Source organism: Macaca thibetana, chromosome 14 (assembly GCF_024542745.1).
Source record: "Macaca thibetana thibetana isolate TM-01 chromosome 14, ASM2454274v1, whole genome shotgun sequence".
Taxonomy (NCBI): domain Eukaryota; kingdom Metazoa; phylum Chordata; class Mammalia; order Primates; family Cercopithecidae; genus Macaca; species Macaca thibetana.
In genome coordinates this window covers 45,649,178-45,663,285 of record NC_065591.1, presented here as the reverse complement: position 1 = coordinate 45,663,285, position 14,108 = coordinate 45,649,178, and the positions used below count along the sequence as shown (strand labels likewise).

Genomic DNA, 14,108 nt, shown 5'->3' with positions numbered 1-14,108 from the left:
AATCTCACAGTAACCAGAATGGGTGATCCATTTTACAGACGAGAAAACTGAGTCTCAGATAGTTTTAGTAACTTGCCCAGAATTACTCTATCAGGAAATGGTTAGAGCATGTTTGGAACTAAATTATCTGACTCTAAGAAGTGTTCTCTTAATTGTTTCACCACAGACATTTGGCAGATGGTAGTTATTATCCTACATAAGACTGGAGCAAGCATTGCCCCCTGCACAGGTAGATGCTCAGACAATGTTTACTTCATGCACCAAGGCACACTTGCAGCTCTAAGCTACTTAACTTGATATTCAGAGGCAAAGTTAAGAGTAGGGATAGTCCCGGGATGTGGAAAAAGATGAAAATCCTAATTAATGAGAAGCTGTGCCACTCTCGCTGGTCACTTGCTCTGTGTGACTATCCCTTTGAAACAAAGGCTTCCACATGGGCAGGTATTAAGGTTTATGTTTGTTTGGTGGTTGTGGAGACAAGTAGGTTACTGCAGATAAAAAGTGAAGAAACTGACAGATGGCTCTTCCCCTCCTGCAGCTGCCTTCTTCTGGGTCCAGACAGCGATTTATACCCCTTGGTATAATGTTCATGTTAACCATATTACAAAACGTATGTCAAGAGCAAGCGCTGGCAGTACAATTCCTCATATGCTCAAATGGGGAATAGAGAACCCATTCACATCTCAGTGCTCCTGGACCCCAGCTTTCTAGGAATCTTACCTGGCTCAAGATCAGCTGAGAACCAAAGAGCCCTCCCTGCTCTACCTAGGAGCAGCTCAAAGGGGTGTCACAAAATCCTTCTGCTTATGTGTTTTCCTTGAGGGAAAAGTTCCAGTGTGGCTCTTGCTTAAACAGTACGTGCTCTTACTTTATACAGAGTTTTGTTTGTTTGAGACAGGGCCTCACTCTGTTACTCAAGTTGAGTGTGGCGGCGATCACGGCTCACTGTAGTCTTAACCTCCTGGGCTGAAGTGATCCTCCTGCCTCAGCCTCCTGAGTAGATGGAACCACAGGCACATGCTGCCACACTTGGCTAATTTACTTTATTTTGAGATGGAGTTTCACTCTTGTCACCCAGGCTGGAGTGCAGTGGGGAGATCTTGGCTCACTGCAAACACTGCCTCCCAGCTTCAAGTGATTCTCCTGCCTCAGCCTCCCAAGTAACTGGGACTACAGGTGCCTACCACCATGCCTGGCTAATTTTTGTATTTTTAGTAGAGAAGGGGTTTCACCATGTTGGCCGGGCTGGTCTCAACCTCCTGACCTCAGGTGATCTGCCCACCTTGGCCTCCCAAAGTGTTAGAATTACAGGCGTGAGCCAGCTAGAGACAGGGTTTCACCATGTTGTCTAGGTTGGTCTTGAACTCCTGGGCTCAAGCTGTCTGACTGCTTCAGCCTCCCAAAGTGCTGGAATTACAGGTGTGAACCACTGTGTGCAGCTTATACAGTTTCTAAAGACTCTGGGGTCTCTTAAGGAAGGTCCAGCAACTTAGTAGGTCCTAAGGACATATCCATGTAAACATCAAAACACTAACATTCATAGTGATGTCTCTGGGGCTGGGGCCTGTTGGGGGCTGGGGGGCAGGATAACATTAGAAATACGTAATGTTGATGACGGGTTGATGGGTGCAGCAAACCACCATGGCACATGTATACCTAGGTAACAAACCTGCACGTTCAGCACACGTACCCCAGAACTTAAAAGTATTTTTAAAAAGACAAAAGAAAAAGCGCAATTGTGTTAATTAAAAATCAGGGATCATTATAATCTGTTTGGAAAAAAATCCCAGCAGAATAGTTTAAAATGTGTGGCTCTCAGAAGTGTGAACCTTTGGCAATCTAGAATGACTTATTCCTCCAAAACTTAGTGTTATTCATTTGAATATTAATAATCGTTGTTTATTTGCTACATACTATGTGCCAGACACTGAGTTAACCACTTATATGATCTCATTTAATCTGTAAAGCAACTGTATATCACCACTGCACCAGTTCAGAAGGACACTGACGTTCAGAAGAGACATGACTCCCCAAGGGTCATCTAGCTTGTAAGGCAAAGCCAGAGTTCAACCCTGATCCACACCCACACCTGAGACTGTAAACACTTGCCTTTATGATTTTGTGGTTGTGGAAAGCCCACAAATGTCTCAAATAATACATCAGAAGATGGCAAGGATGGGGATAGAAGGATGGTCATTGCCCTAGAGGTTGGGCATGTGGGACACTGCGGGGACATTGGGCAGAACCGGACTTTTCTGAGAAACCGGGGAGCAGAAACCCCTGTTGTGCTGTACAGCCTTGGGCAAAAGATTTGCTTCTCTGTGCTCTACCTGTTTCTCCAGTGTGTAGGGCTGGGGATACCATTTCACCTATTTGACTATTGTAAGGCAGTGTTTTTTAATCCCAAGGTGGGAACTACATCAAAAGGATACACTAAACCGTTATAGAGAGAGGGAAGTAGAAAAAGCCACCAGCTAATTTTGGTTTCCTCACCCCATGCAGCTAAAAGGTTATGTGGACATGTGGCTGATACCTGTGGGGTGGGTATCATACTCCTTGCTAGATGCTGCAGATGCAGAAATGAATGGGTCACCAGCTTTGCTCTTGATAACAAATGGTGCATTTCGATTTTCTTAAAATTGTGAACAATTAAATAAACAGTGACATTCTTTGTGGTGTTCAAGGACAGGATGAACATGCTACTATTGTTGCAAAATCATTTTCATACTCCAGAGCATTCAGAACTACACCATTTAACTACAGACTGCTCAGTCTTAGAAATGACATTGTGTTGGCTAGGTGTGTTGGCTCATGCCTGTAATCCCAGCACTTTTGGGAGGCCGAGGTGGGCAGATCACTTGAGGCCAGGAGTTTGAGACCAGACAGGCCAACATGGTGAAACCCTGTCTCTATTAAAAATACAAAATTTAGCTGGGCGTGGTGGTGCACACCTTTAATCCCAGCTACTTGGGAAGCTGTGGCAGGAGAATCACTTGAACCCGGGAGATGGAGGTTGCAGTGAGCCAAGATTGCACACCTGTACTCCAGCCTGGGAGACAGAGTCAGACTCTGTCTCAAAAAATAAAAATAAAAATAAAAAATAAAAAAGATTGCATTATATTGATGACATTACCAAAGTCTAGAGTGAGGCTTCTTGAATTGGGGCCAAACAGTAGCATTCCCCTTACAATTAATCCACTGGAAATGCCTCAGATGCTAAACGACTGATTTTCTTTAATCATTAGTCTCCACATTGGCATTTCCTTCTAAGAAATACAGTTTGCTCTGTTTCTTCTGGAGCTGCTAAACTGATGCCATCTGCCTCTGGATCCATCAGGCTGCCTGGCATATCCATCTGCATTTATAGTTTGGTTGCTAAGGCTCCATTCTAGCACTTTCAGTGCAGTTGTTTTGCAGAATTTTTCTTGGGTTTTTTAGTGCTATCTTGCTTCATTTCAGGGCTAATTGCAGTATAAACTTAGCAGTGTTATTATCCCCTTTGGTTTAACATGGTACAATTATTATCAGTTTTTGTTATTACAACTAATGACTGGGTTCTTTACTTGAATTGATCTGTCAAAATGTTCCCTTTTGGATTTCAGCCTGTTTGATGTGGAATGATGTGGAGTTATAAGCAAACAAATGACGCACTCCTTGAAATTCTGTCAGGGGTAATAAAGTGAATCAAAATGAATTCACTGTTTAGCTGTCTAAGCTTTCCTTCCCCTTTTATCTTGTCAAGCCTTTGACAGCAGCTTCTCTCCCTCACACAGCAGTTCTGGAGCACTGAGTTTCTGATTAGAAGGGATGGGCAGAGGGTTACCTCTGCGAGATGGAGTGATTGGAGCAAGAGGATGGCTGGATTCCTTCTTGGGTACTAGTGTCAAAGGATCCTAGAGCCTTTCTCTTGGAATGACTCGATGATTTAGGATTGGAATTGGGGATGGGGATGGTGGTTTTGTTATTTCCTGCTGTTCTTTGCTGGTTCTTTGTCCTACCAGTTTCTACTGAAACTTCGCAGCTATCCACCTGGGGGCAAACCAGGATGAAGAATCAATGGGCTCCTGGGGAAAAAGCAACAGCAGCCCTCAATTTTCCATCATCTTAGGGAATGAAAGGCTTTGGAGAAAACAGTTCTGGATAGCTGAGGCTTAGACAGGAAGCCTACATGCTTTACGCCCTTACTCAAAATCTTGAGCCCTTACTCAAAACACACATTGCTCCATTTTTGCTGAATTGCTGGACGTGATGAAATCTATCTTTGATGACTAAAGAAATTATAAGTTTATTTTTCAAGGGTACCCCTTGGAAGAATGATTTTCCTTGCATGAGCTACTGAAACAGCAAGTGAAGGAGATGGGGCTGAATTTATGTCTGTGATTAGCATGGCCCATGAACACTGATTTAAAAAATAAATCTAGGTGTTTTCTTATGATTCACTTCAAAAAGTTGAGAGCTGGGGACAGGGAGGGAAGGGAGGGGAAACTCCAGATAATTAATGATCCTTGTTAAATGGTTTCTGATTAATGAGCCTGAGCTATGGAGTGATTTATTTTCCCTGCTCCCTGCTCTTTTTAATCAATAAAGAGATTCTGGTTGGAGGATTTGCTGAGAGCCCACATTATGTAAGTCTCAAGTGTAATCAGTTTCCCAAGATTTGCCCTTTTCCTCCATGTTCAGCTCTACCTGGCAACCACTTACTAGCCTCCTGCCGTGGGCCAGCCCCTGTGAGGCACTACCAGGAGTGCAGAGATGGGCAAGTGGGAGTGGAAAGGTGGTGCCAGCATACACGTTATCTACATCTGCTATATCACAGGCAGCTGAGGTTTGGGTGAGGAAATTAAGAGGGACTTGATGGGGGATGGGCATTAGAATTGAGCTGGACTAGACGGCCTCAAGCAACAGAGGTACCTGGGCCGAGGGGATAGGCTGAGTTCAGAGAGAGGGAAGTGTGGGGCGTGTCTGGTTTTCCTGAGGGTTATTGTATTATTACTACTGAGCATGTGGTATGTGTAAATGTATCATCTCATTTGGTCCTTATAGACTGGCAGACTTTCTGTGAAGAGCTGGAAGTCAGTAGTTGAGGTTTTGTGGGCCACAGGTCTCTCGGTCACAACTGCTTAGCTTTGCTTTGTAGCAAGAAAGCAACCAGAGACCACAAATGGATGAGTCTGTGTCCTGATACCTGTCCCGAGATTGTTGACCACCTATTTGTTTACATACATAGGTGGTCAGCTAGAATTGGCCTGGGTTGCAGTTTGCCAGCCCCTGCCTTTTAATATGCTTGATGTAATCCCTGTTTTATGGAGGATAAAACCGAAGAACAGAAAGATTAGTAGAAACTAACATTGCCCGGGGCCAAGGGCCCGCTTGACTAGGTCAGATACCAAAGGCTCCATTCTTCCACACACGCTGCCTCCCCTTCAAAGGTTGGAGGACATTCTGGGGTAGAACAGACGGATGATAAGTCTGCCTTGACTCAAGAGTGAAGAGTGTCCCTTTAATTCAGTGGGAAGTGGGGAGCCACTGATGATTTTTTGAACAGACAATTAGATTAGAGCTGTGCCCTATGAAAGTTCATTTGGCATTGGTGTGTAGGTAAATTAAAGTTGAGAGAAGAGCTCTTGTTTCAGAATGATAAGTTTACTTTGGCAGAGCTGTTTCGAACCACTCTATCCTGTAGAGGTTCTTGTGAGTGTACCTGATACTTGTGTGGCCTCACCATGGCTCTGCAATCGCAGTGTGTGTGTATGTGTACTTGTTAAAATAAGTTTAACCTCGGCTTCTTGCTGGGTTATGCAAACTCACAAAGAAGCCGAGTTGTAGAGACAGTACGTCTACTTTAAAGAACCTTAATCATCTAAGAAGGGATGAGTTGAGGCACCGGCATCTCATCCCATTCAGCTGTGCCCTTGTTGATGTTCACGTCTCACTCAGCTGATGTTTTAGATGCACATGACTTTAAACTTCATGGTGCCTCCCACGTAGCTGAGGAAATCCCTCTGGGGTTTGAGAGAGCAGTGTGGTGCATCCCCTAGTTAAGGAAGGAAGACTTGCTTTATATACCAGCCTGGCCAGTTTCTGACTTGTTTTTCTTTTACACTCTGCCATACTTTGTGATTCCAGGTAGGGGATGTTCCAGACTCTTGAAATTTGGCTGTGAGAAGGGGAAGAAATCTTTGAGTCATTTGTATCCTGGAGATTCAGGGTGGAGGTTGTGACTGATTTTGTTATGGCCCATTTCATGAAGCTGTTAATAAAATTTTTTATTATTAACTCTTATTTACTGAACACTTAGAATGTGCCGGATTCTGTGACCTTTGTATATATGAGCCCATTTCATCTTCATAATACCAATGATGTAGGTATTATTATCTTGCAAATGACAACACTTAGGCCAGAGGGCTCAGAGGGAATTGGTAGCATAGAAACTAAGATTAAAGCAACTCTGTCAATTCCAGACCATGCCTCTTTATTGCCCTTCTCCCCAGTTGCCTTCACTTCCTGAGCCCCCATGTGGGTCAGGCCAGGCACTTCCATACAGTGCCACTCTGAGTCTTCACATCAACCTTCTGAAGCAGGCCTTATTGTACTCATTTTACAGGTGAGTAAACTGAAACCCAGAAAAGTAGAGTCACTTATCCAAAGGCATTCAGATAGCAAGGAAATTATCTAGGTTTGGGTTTTGATTACTTTTAAAATCTGGGACCGGGCACGGTGGCTCACACCTGTAATCCTAGCACTTTGGGAGGCTGAGATGAGCAGATCACGAGGCCAGGAGTTAGAGACCAGCCTGGCCAACATGGTGAAACCCCATCTCTACTAAAAATACAAAAATTAGCCAGGCGTGGTGGCATGCACCTGTAATCCCAGTTACTTGGGAGGCTGAGGCAGGAGAATTGCTTGGACCTGGGAGGCAGGGGTTGCTGTGAGCTGAGATCATGCCACTGCACTCCAGCCTGGGCGACAGAATGAGACTCTGTCTTGGGAAGAAATAAAATAAATTCTTTCACTGAGAACATAATAGAGGCATGAACCTAGAGTCAGTAGGAGGATGCCACGGAAGGGATAAATAACTCAATTAACATTCATATTTGTATTCAGGGAGGCATTGTAGAATGTTGAAAGGATTATAAAATAGGTTAGCCTGGGCTCAAATTCTGGCTGTGCCACTTGTGACCTTGGACAGGTTATTTACCTTTCTGCTCTTCAGTTTTCTATTCTGAAAAGTGAACACAATAATAACCTCTGCCACATAGAATGAGGATTGAGTGAGTTAACGTGTGTAAAATGTTTATGTCAGTGCCTGGCGTGTAGTAGGCACTGTATGTTAGGTGGATTTATTAAGCTCCTTCTCTGCATAAGGCACGCTTTCAAATGTGCTCTTTTAGATACTTGGCATACGTCATTAAACAAAACAGACCCAAATCCCTACTGTTGTGGAGCCTACAGAACCAGGACTGGAACCCATGTCTGCCTCTTTTCCTTTTAATGTTTATTTTCCTTCCTCTCTCCCTCTTAATAATTTTCTTTAATGATCTTTTACATTTCAAATTTCAAGTTGGCCATTGTCATTACAAAGGTGATGGTCTACTTCCTGAGCTTTCTTTGTGCTTATAAAATTGAAAATACTCTTGCTTTACTGGGTTGTTGGTCTCTGACAACTGGAGAGTCACAGGGAAGGAGACTAGCATGGATTTAAGGATTGGATCCTTGGACTGTGTTGTGAAATAGAAGTACACCGTGGGTGTGCCTCTGCAGTGGAAGACAGAGCTTCTAGGTGGGTGGGTGGTGGACAGGTGCTACAGCTGTCATCTCTTCATGAACCAGATGATGCAGCTCCACCTCATCCCTTCCTGTTATGAGGCCCTCATGGTCCCCAGGTGGAGTAGCCAGAGATGCTGCCTCCTTAGAAGGTCTCTGCTTGGCAAACCTGACCCCGGCTCCTGTTCCCATTCCAGGAGTGTTGGGGGAGGGGGCCATGACCATTGTGTGAGATTACACTGGGAAAGGCATGTGGAAGAACAGGATGGAGGGTGAAGATAAGACCATATGCTGCTCTGGGAGTCACATGGATCCTCAGAGCAGGCCTACTGGTTGAGGTAGAATGATCACCTTCATTTTGGTGGAGACATCATGGGATTAGTACTTGAGCCTGTTGCTACTAACCAGTTGAGGCAGGACATTCTCTTTTTTCCAGTCATTTGTTCCTATCCCTCTGAAAAAAAAGAGGTGCTGATACCCTAAGGCCTATGTGTTCATGTATACACTCTTCTGCAAACTCACAAATCCATGCATGGAACTTGGCACTCAAAATCAGTGAGAAGGTTTTTTGTTTTGTTTGTTTTTGGCTTTGATGGTTGGGGAGAAAATTTTCAGGCAAGAGTTTTCTTGTGCTTGTTGGCCTGTTTGGAAAGAAAATATTCTTCTGTCCTGACCATTCTGTGACCAGGAAGAGCAGGTCAGATATGTTCCCCAAGGGGGTCTGCTCTCCTGATTCCATGGGTCAGCCAGTCTTTGCCTTCTAAAATGCTGCACACAACAGTGTTGTGTTTAAATATGTTGGAATTTGCTGGGTTTTGTTCACAGAATCCCAACAGTGAAAATGATGCCTGGCTTTTAAATTAAACCGATTAAATTTGAGATTATTGTGAGGCCATAAATAACTTCACTCACACAAGAGTAATTGAAGGGGCTCTGTTTTCATACTTGGCTTCTTTTCAAGGGACCCAGGCTCCTGAGAACTCAGAATAGCTCAATAGCCCTCCTTACCCTGAAATGGCCCATTAAGAGATGCCTGTTGGGTGGTAACCTCCCCATACGTTTTCTCAATAAAGAGAAAAAGATGGGAAGGGGTGGGGGAGACTTTGCTTGCATCTAGAGTCGCAGCCTCTCAAAGCTGCAGCCTCTCAAAGCCGTCTGGAGCAGACTGTTTAGTTCTGTGTCCCCTGTCTCATTCAGGCCTCTGCATGTTTTGAAGCTTTCTTTAGTTTTTCCCTGAATCTTGACGGCAGTTCTCTCAATAGGCTAAGGCCCAGCTATGGTTAGCTGAATGCGTGATCAGCACAATGCACTGAATTTTAATGGTGCTGGCTGGCCCTGAAAGCTTGCCAAAGGGACAGTGGCCACTGTGCCGGCCCGAGCAGCTGTCTCAGATTCTGAGAGGGGATCCGACTGGCTTCCTAAAGTTGCCTATTTGCTTTTCTTGCAGATCTACACAGACTGGGCCAATCATTATCTAGCCAAATCTGGCCACAAGCGTCTCATCAAGGATCTCCAGCAAGATGTGACAGATGGCGTCCTCCTGGCCCAGATTATCCAGGTTGTGGGTAAGAGCAGATTTTACCTTGTGGGTAATGAGTTACAGTGGAGCCATCCCAAAAGGCTGGGGTGAGGGGAACAGAACACTGAAATCTCTCAGAAGGCAGCTTTCTGTCTCACGTCTTGACAATTTATTTGATTCGTGTTTTGACTCAGGTTGTGTGAGTACCAGCATTGATTTTATGCTTTTCCTGTTAAGGTCACATACACAGAAATATCATCTTGATTCTCTTAGAAGAAAGGCTGGCCAAGGCCAGAGGGAAATGCTGGTGGTTTGGGGAAGAGGTGTTCTGCCCCACTTCTTGCCTCCCATTATCTTTCTGGTTCTCTCATTTCCCCCTTTGTATGGTACTTTTGTGGATTACTCTGGAAATATTTCCCAAAAAAAAAGTAACATGGGGCTGGTTTAATCTTGCCAACTCTACTTGGGTCTGACAAATCAAAGGCTAAGACTCCAGAGAGGGTTAGATGGTCCTGGTTAATACTAGGGGACGGGAACTTGAGCAGTGGAATTTTTCATGCCTTGGCCATGTGCTGGGAGGAGAGAGTTCCTCCAGTGAAGGCATGTGGGTGGATACTGGCCACAGCTCTGCCTTGGGCTTTAAGGCAACCACCCCGTGGGCCTGCCTGAGAGCCCACAGCAGATTGAGGAGGCTTGGAGGTCAATTGGACAGCATTAGCCTGATTATTGTCGCTGGTAGCCTTGACTAAGGGAGAAGATGCAAGGAGAGGACAGGGCCCAGCCTCTCTGGCGTGTTGTTGTTGAAAAGTTGCTTACCCTTCAAGTGTGAGAAGTAGTCTTTCATAGTTGGAGCTCTGCTTAAATCGGTGGAATATGTACCTGAAAACACAGAAGGTTGGCCTTAGCTGAAACATTTGGACTACTGCTGCCATTCAAAGAGAAAGGAGTTTGTTTTCCCTGCTGTCTTATTATTTATTTCTTAAGACTACCCACCATTGATTCTCCTCTTCTCCTTTTTCCTCCTCTCCCTGTATTAGTTTTCTGTTGCTGTATAACAAATTATCGCAAACTTAGCCACTTAAAACAACACGTATTTATATCTCACAGCTTTTGTGCATCAGAACTCTGGGCATAACTTAGCTGGGTGCCTCTGCAAGGCTTCAGCCAAGCTGTTGCCCAGGGTTGCATTCTCATCTGGAGGCTTGACTGGGGAAGGGTTTGCTTCTATGTTCACTCAGTTTGTTGGCAGAACTAATTTTCTTGCAATTATAAGACTGTGGGTCCTGGCTTCTTGGTGGCTGTCAGCTGGAGGCCACCATCACCTCCTAGAAGCTGCTCTCAGCTCCTTGCCACATAGGCCTCCCAATATCTGCTTGCTTCCTCAATGCCAGCATGGGAGAAAGCTTCTGAAACAAGTCTGCTAACAAGGTAGAATCTTACCTAACCTAACATAATTGTGGGAATGGCATCTTATCAGCTTTGCCATAGTCTGTTGGTTAGAAGCAAGTCACAGGTCCCTACACTCAAAGGGGATGGGATGATACAAGGGCATGAATACCAAAGTGCAGGCATCATTGGGGGTCTCTGTAAAGTCTGCCTGCCACATTCCTTTTTCCAATTCTTCCTCTTCCTCCTACTCTTCATCATTATTGTCCAAAGCTCTTTAAAAATTTCTCTCATTTTCTCAAAACCCTTTTGAAGTAAGTGGTGTTCTCTCCATTTTACAGATGCAGAAATTGAGGCCCAGTGAGGCTTAGTAGTCCAAAGTCACCTGACTAGTTTCCGTGGGAATTCTAACCCAGCCAGTCTGCTTCTAACGCTTCTGTTCTTTGTTCTACTATATTATATCACTTTTTACTCCAGAGATGCTGAACTTAGTGCAGGGCTTTGTCCTCTTTCACTTTAGTAACCACTTATTGAGCACCAACATGTTCCAGCACTGTACTCCTTGCTAAGAATAAAGAACAAATGTGTGGAAGGCCAAGAACCTCAGAGGAAGGGGTGCCATTTTTTTTTGGTAGGGTCTTCATGGAAATACAACTTGCACCTGAACTGGGTTTTGAAGCCCACATCAGCAGAATCACATTATGCATGTGGGCCTACTTTGACTGAGTTTTGCAGCTGTGGAGAGTTTTTCTACCTGAAACCTTCCCAGGTTTTGGCACAGGCAGCAGGAGAGGGAGTATAAAAAGGATCATACTGAGAGGTCTTGCATTCATTCCAGCTCCATTCCTCCTGATTGTGGGATCAGCTCTGCTGCCTGTTTCTCCATCTTTAAAATGCAGATATCCATACTTGTCTTGTCTGATCTTATAGCCATCTTATGAAATTCAAGTTAGGTATCAAATATGACATATATTTGAAATCTATGACATGTTCCTGGATAGCACTTGGCAGCAGCTACCTAGAAAGGTATGTATAGAAGGATGATGAGGTCTCAATATCTGTGTCAGTATATTGTGATAGGTTAGTCATGTCTGCCTTGGGCTCAGAAGAGGCAAATGGGAGTATGTATGTTGTGCATTTTCTAAACATAGTGCTATGAAAATGTAAGTTAGCAGTTTTATCGTTGTTCAGGAGGATGCTTCCCTGAATCTATTCAGATGAGATGAACTTCCCTAGATAGTGGCGTCTTTAGGCCTAGGGTACTGGTTTGCAGTTCCAGAGACCCAAGTTAGCACCACTTGTTCAGGCCACAACTGAGGCCACTAAATTGCTTCCCTAAACCCTCAAGCACAGGATCGCTCTGTCCAGAGACTCCTCAAGTAAGGCTGGATATCAGCATGTGACTCTCTCGCCAGACTGGTTGTGCTGGGGCTTGGAAACTCTGCTCTATATGTAGAGAACAGACTAAAAGGAGGATTGAGAAGACAGCAATCATAGGCATCTCCTGTGTGACTTCTTTCCTCAGTTGTCTATCAGCCAGCTCAGAGCATTTACTCTTAGATTGTCTTATGAACGCAGGTCTCCTGGTGAAAGAGGGGGAGAAGCATCTTCTAACTCGGATGTTGAACTACTGGCCATTTGAACACTTTGCCTTTCAAGTCCATGCTTTCCCCCATACATACCCATTAAAAGAAAATGTAAAAAGATATATTTGTATGTGTACACATATTTAATATACATATATGTATATGTAGAGAGAGAGATCCATATCTATGTATCTACAAAAAATTTTCCCAGAATTGGAATCTTGGTGACTTTCATCTTATGCTGGACAGAATTCTAGTGGCTGCACTTGTTCTTTGACTGGCAAGCTCCTACTCATTCTTTCTTTTTTTTTTTTTTTTTTTTTTTGAGACAGAGTCTCGCTCAGCCGCCCAGGCTGGAGTGCAGTGGCGTGATCTCGGCTCACTGCAAGCTCTGCCTCTTTGGTTCACACCGTTCTCCTGCCTCAGCCTCCCGAGTAGCTGGGACTACAGGTGCCCGCCACCATGCCCGGCTAATTTTTTTGTATTTTTAGTAGAGACGGGGTTTCACCATGTTAACCAGGATGGTCTCGATCTCCTGACATCATGATCCACCCGTCTCGGCCTCCCAGAGTGCTGGGATTGCAGGCGTGAGCCACCACGCCTGGCCTCCCCTTGTCAGCATTTAGTACTCCCCTAAACATTCCTCTGAATTCTATATCACACCGTTCTACTTTCTAGGGATCTGCCACAGCTCTCAACTGTCAGGTTTGGAAGGGGCCTTTAAAAGCCCCAATCTGATGAATGAATTGCTTCTGTAAAAAGTAGTCAACAACCTCTATTAATTACTTCCTGTGATGGGCAGCTTACTACTTTTTCAGGCACTAGTTCTAATGGTGGAGAGTTGGAATCCTTCAAAAGCTCTTGTCTGAGATTCAGGCTGCTATAACAAAATACTAGACTGAGTGGCATATAAACAAAAGACATTTATTTCTTATGATTCTGGAGGCTGGAAGTCAAAGGTCAAGGTGCTGGCAGATTCTGTGTCTTGGGAGGGCCCACTTCCTCATTTGCAGACAGCCATCTTTTCACATGGAAGGAAGGCATGATCAAGCTCTCTTGGGCCTGTTTTATAAGGGAACTAATCCTGTTCATGAGATCTTTACCCTCATGACCTAATTATTTCCCAAAGGCCCCATCTCCAAACACCATTACGTTAGGGATTAAACCTGAATAGAGAATTTTGGGAGGACACAAACATTCAGACCACAGCAGCTCTTCTTTTATTAAGTCCTCCCCTTGGTAGTGTCTCTTCCCTGTAGGGCTACAAAGAACAATCCAATCTGGGGACAGTGTGAGCATCAAAATCAATTGAGGACAACAGTGGATTATAGCCACTAAATAAAATAGGAATCCACACGCCTATAATAATAAATAGATACATTTAAAAATAGATCTATCGATGGAGGAGAAGAGAGGGCTGGACTCTACAGGAGAACGCTGACTGATAAAGGTAGAGGGAGTTGCAACCATCTGGTAGATGGGAGTTAAGGCAAGAATCATCAACAGATGCTGAAATCTAGAAGGGAAAATTTGAGGAGGAGCAGGATTTTTGCATAGTCTCAAAATATCTCTCTATTGATTGCTTATTAGCTGCAAGGGGAAACAAAGTAAGTACTAATTGGAGTATCCAGGTCACATCATGACTAGGTGATGAAAATTACATCACTGGTGAGAGACAGATGGACGTCATGTGCTTCCTGAGGTCATACCCTGAGAAGAACACAGCATCACTTACGTTGTATTCCAGTCAGGGATGGAAAACCTGAAACTAATCATGAGGAATCTCAGACAAACCCAAATTGTGGAACATTCTATTAAAAAAAAAAAAAAACTGGGCCATATTGTTCAAAAAT

At 44.2% G+C, this 14,108-nt stretch overlaps 1 protein-coding gene across 9 annotated transcripts in view; it reads left to right on the top strand.

Annotated features, from left to right (window-relative positions):
• The window catches only part of NAV2 (neuron navigator 2), a 766,628-nt gene that overhangs the window by 469,358 nt on the left and 283,162 nt on the right, over positions 1-14,108 (top strand). For all 9 annotated transcript variants that reach the window (XR_007719073.1, XM_050755340.1, XM_050755338.1 and 6 more), the window contains one exon: positions 9,212-9,329. Coding sequence is in view for 8 of the 9 variants with exons in the window: in XM_050755340.1 (XP_050611297.1) it covers positions 9,212-9,329 (118 nt within the window). In the remaining variant the exon portion in view is untranslated. The remainder of the gene's footprint in view (positions 1-9,211; positions 9,330-14,108) is intronic.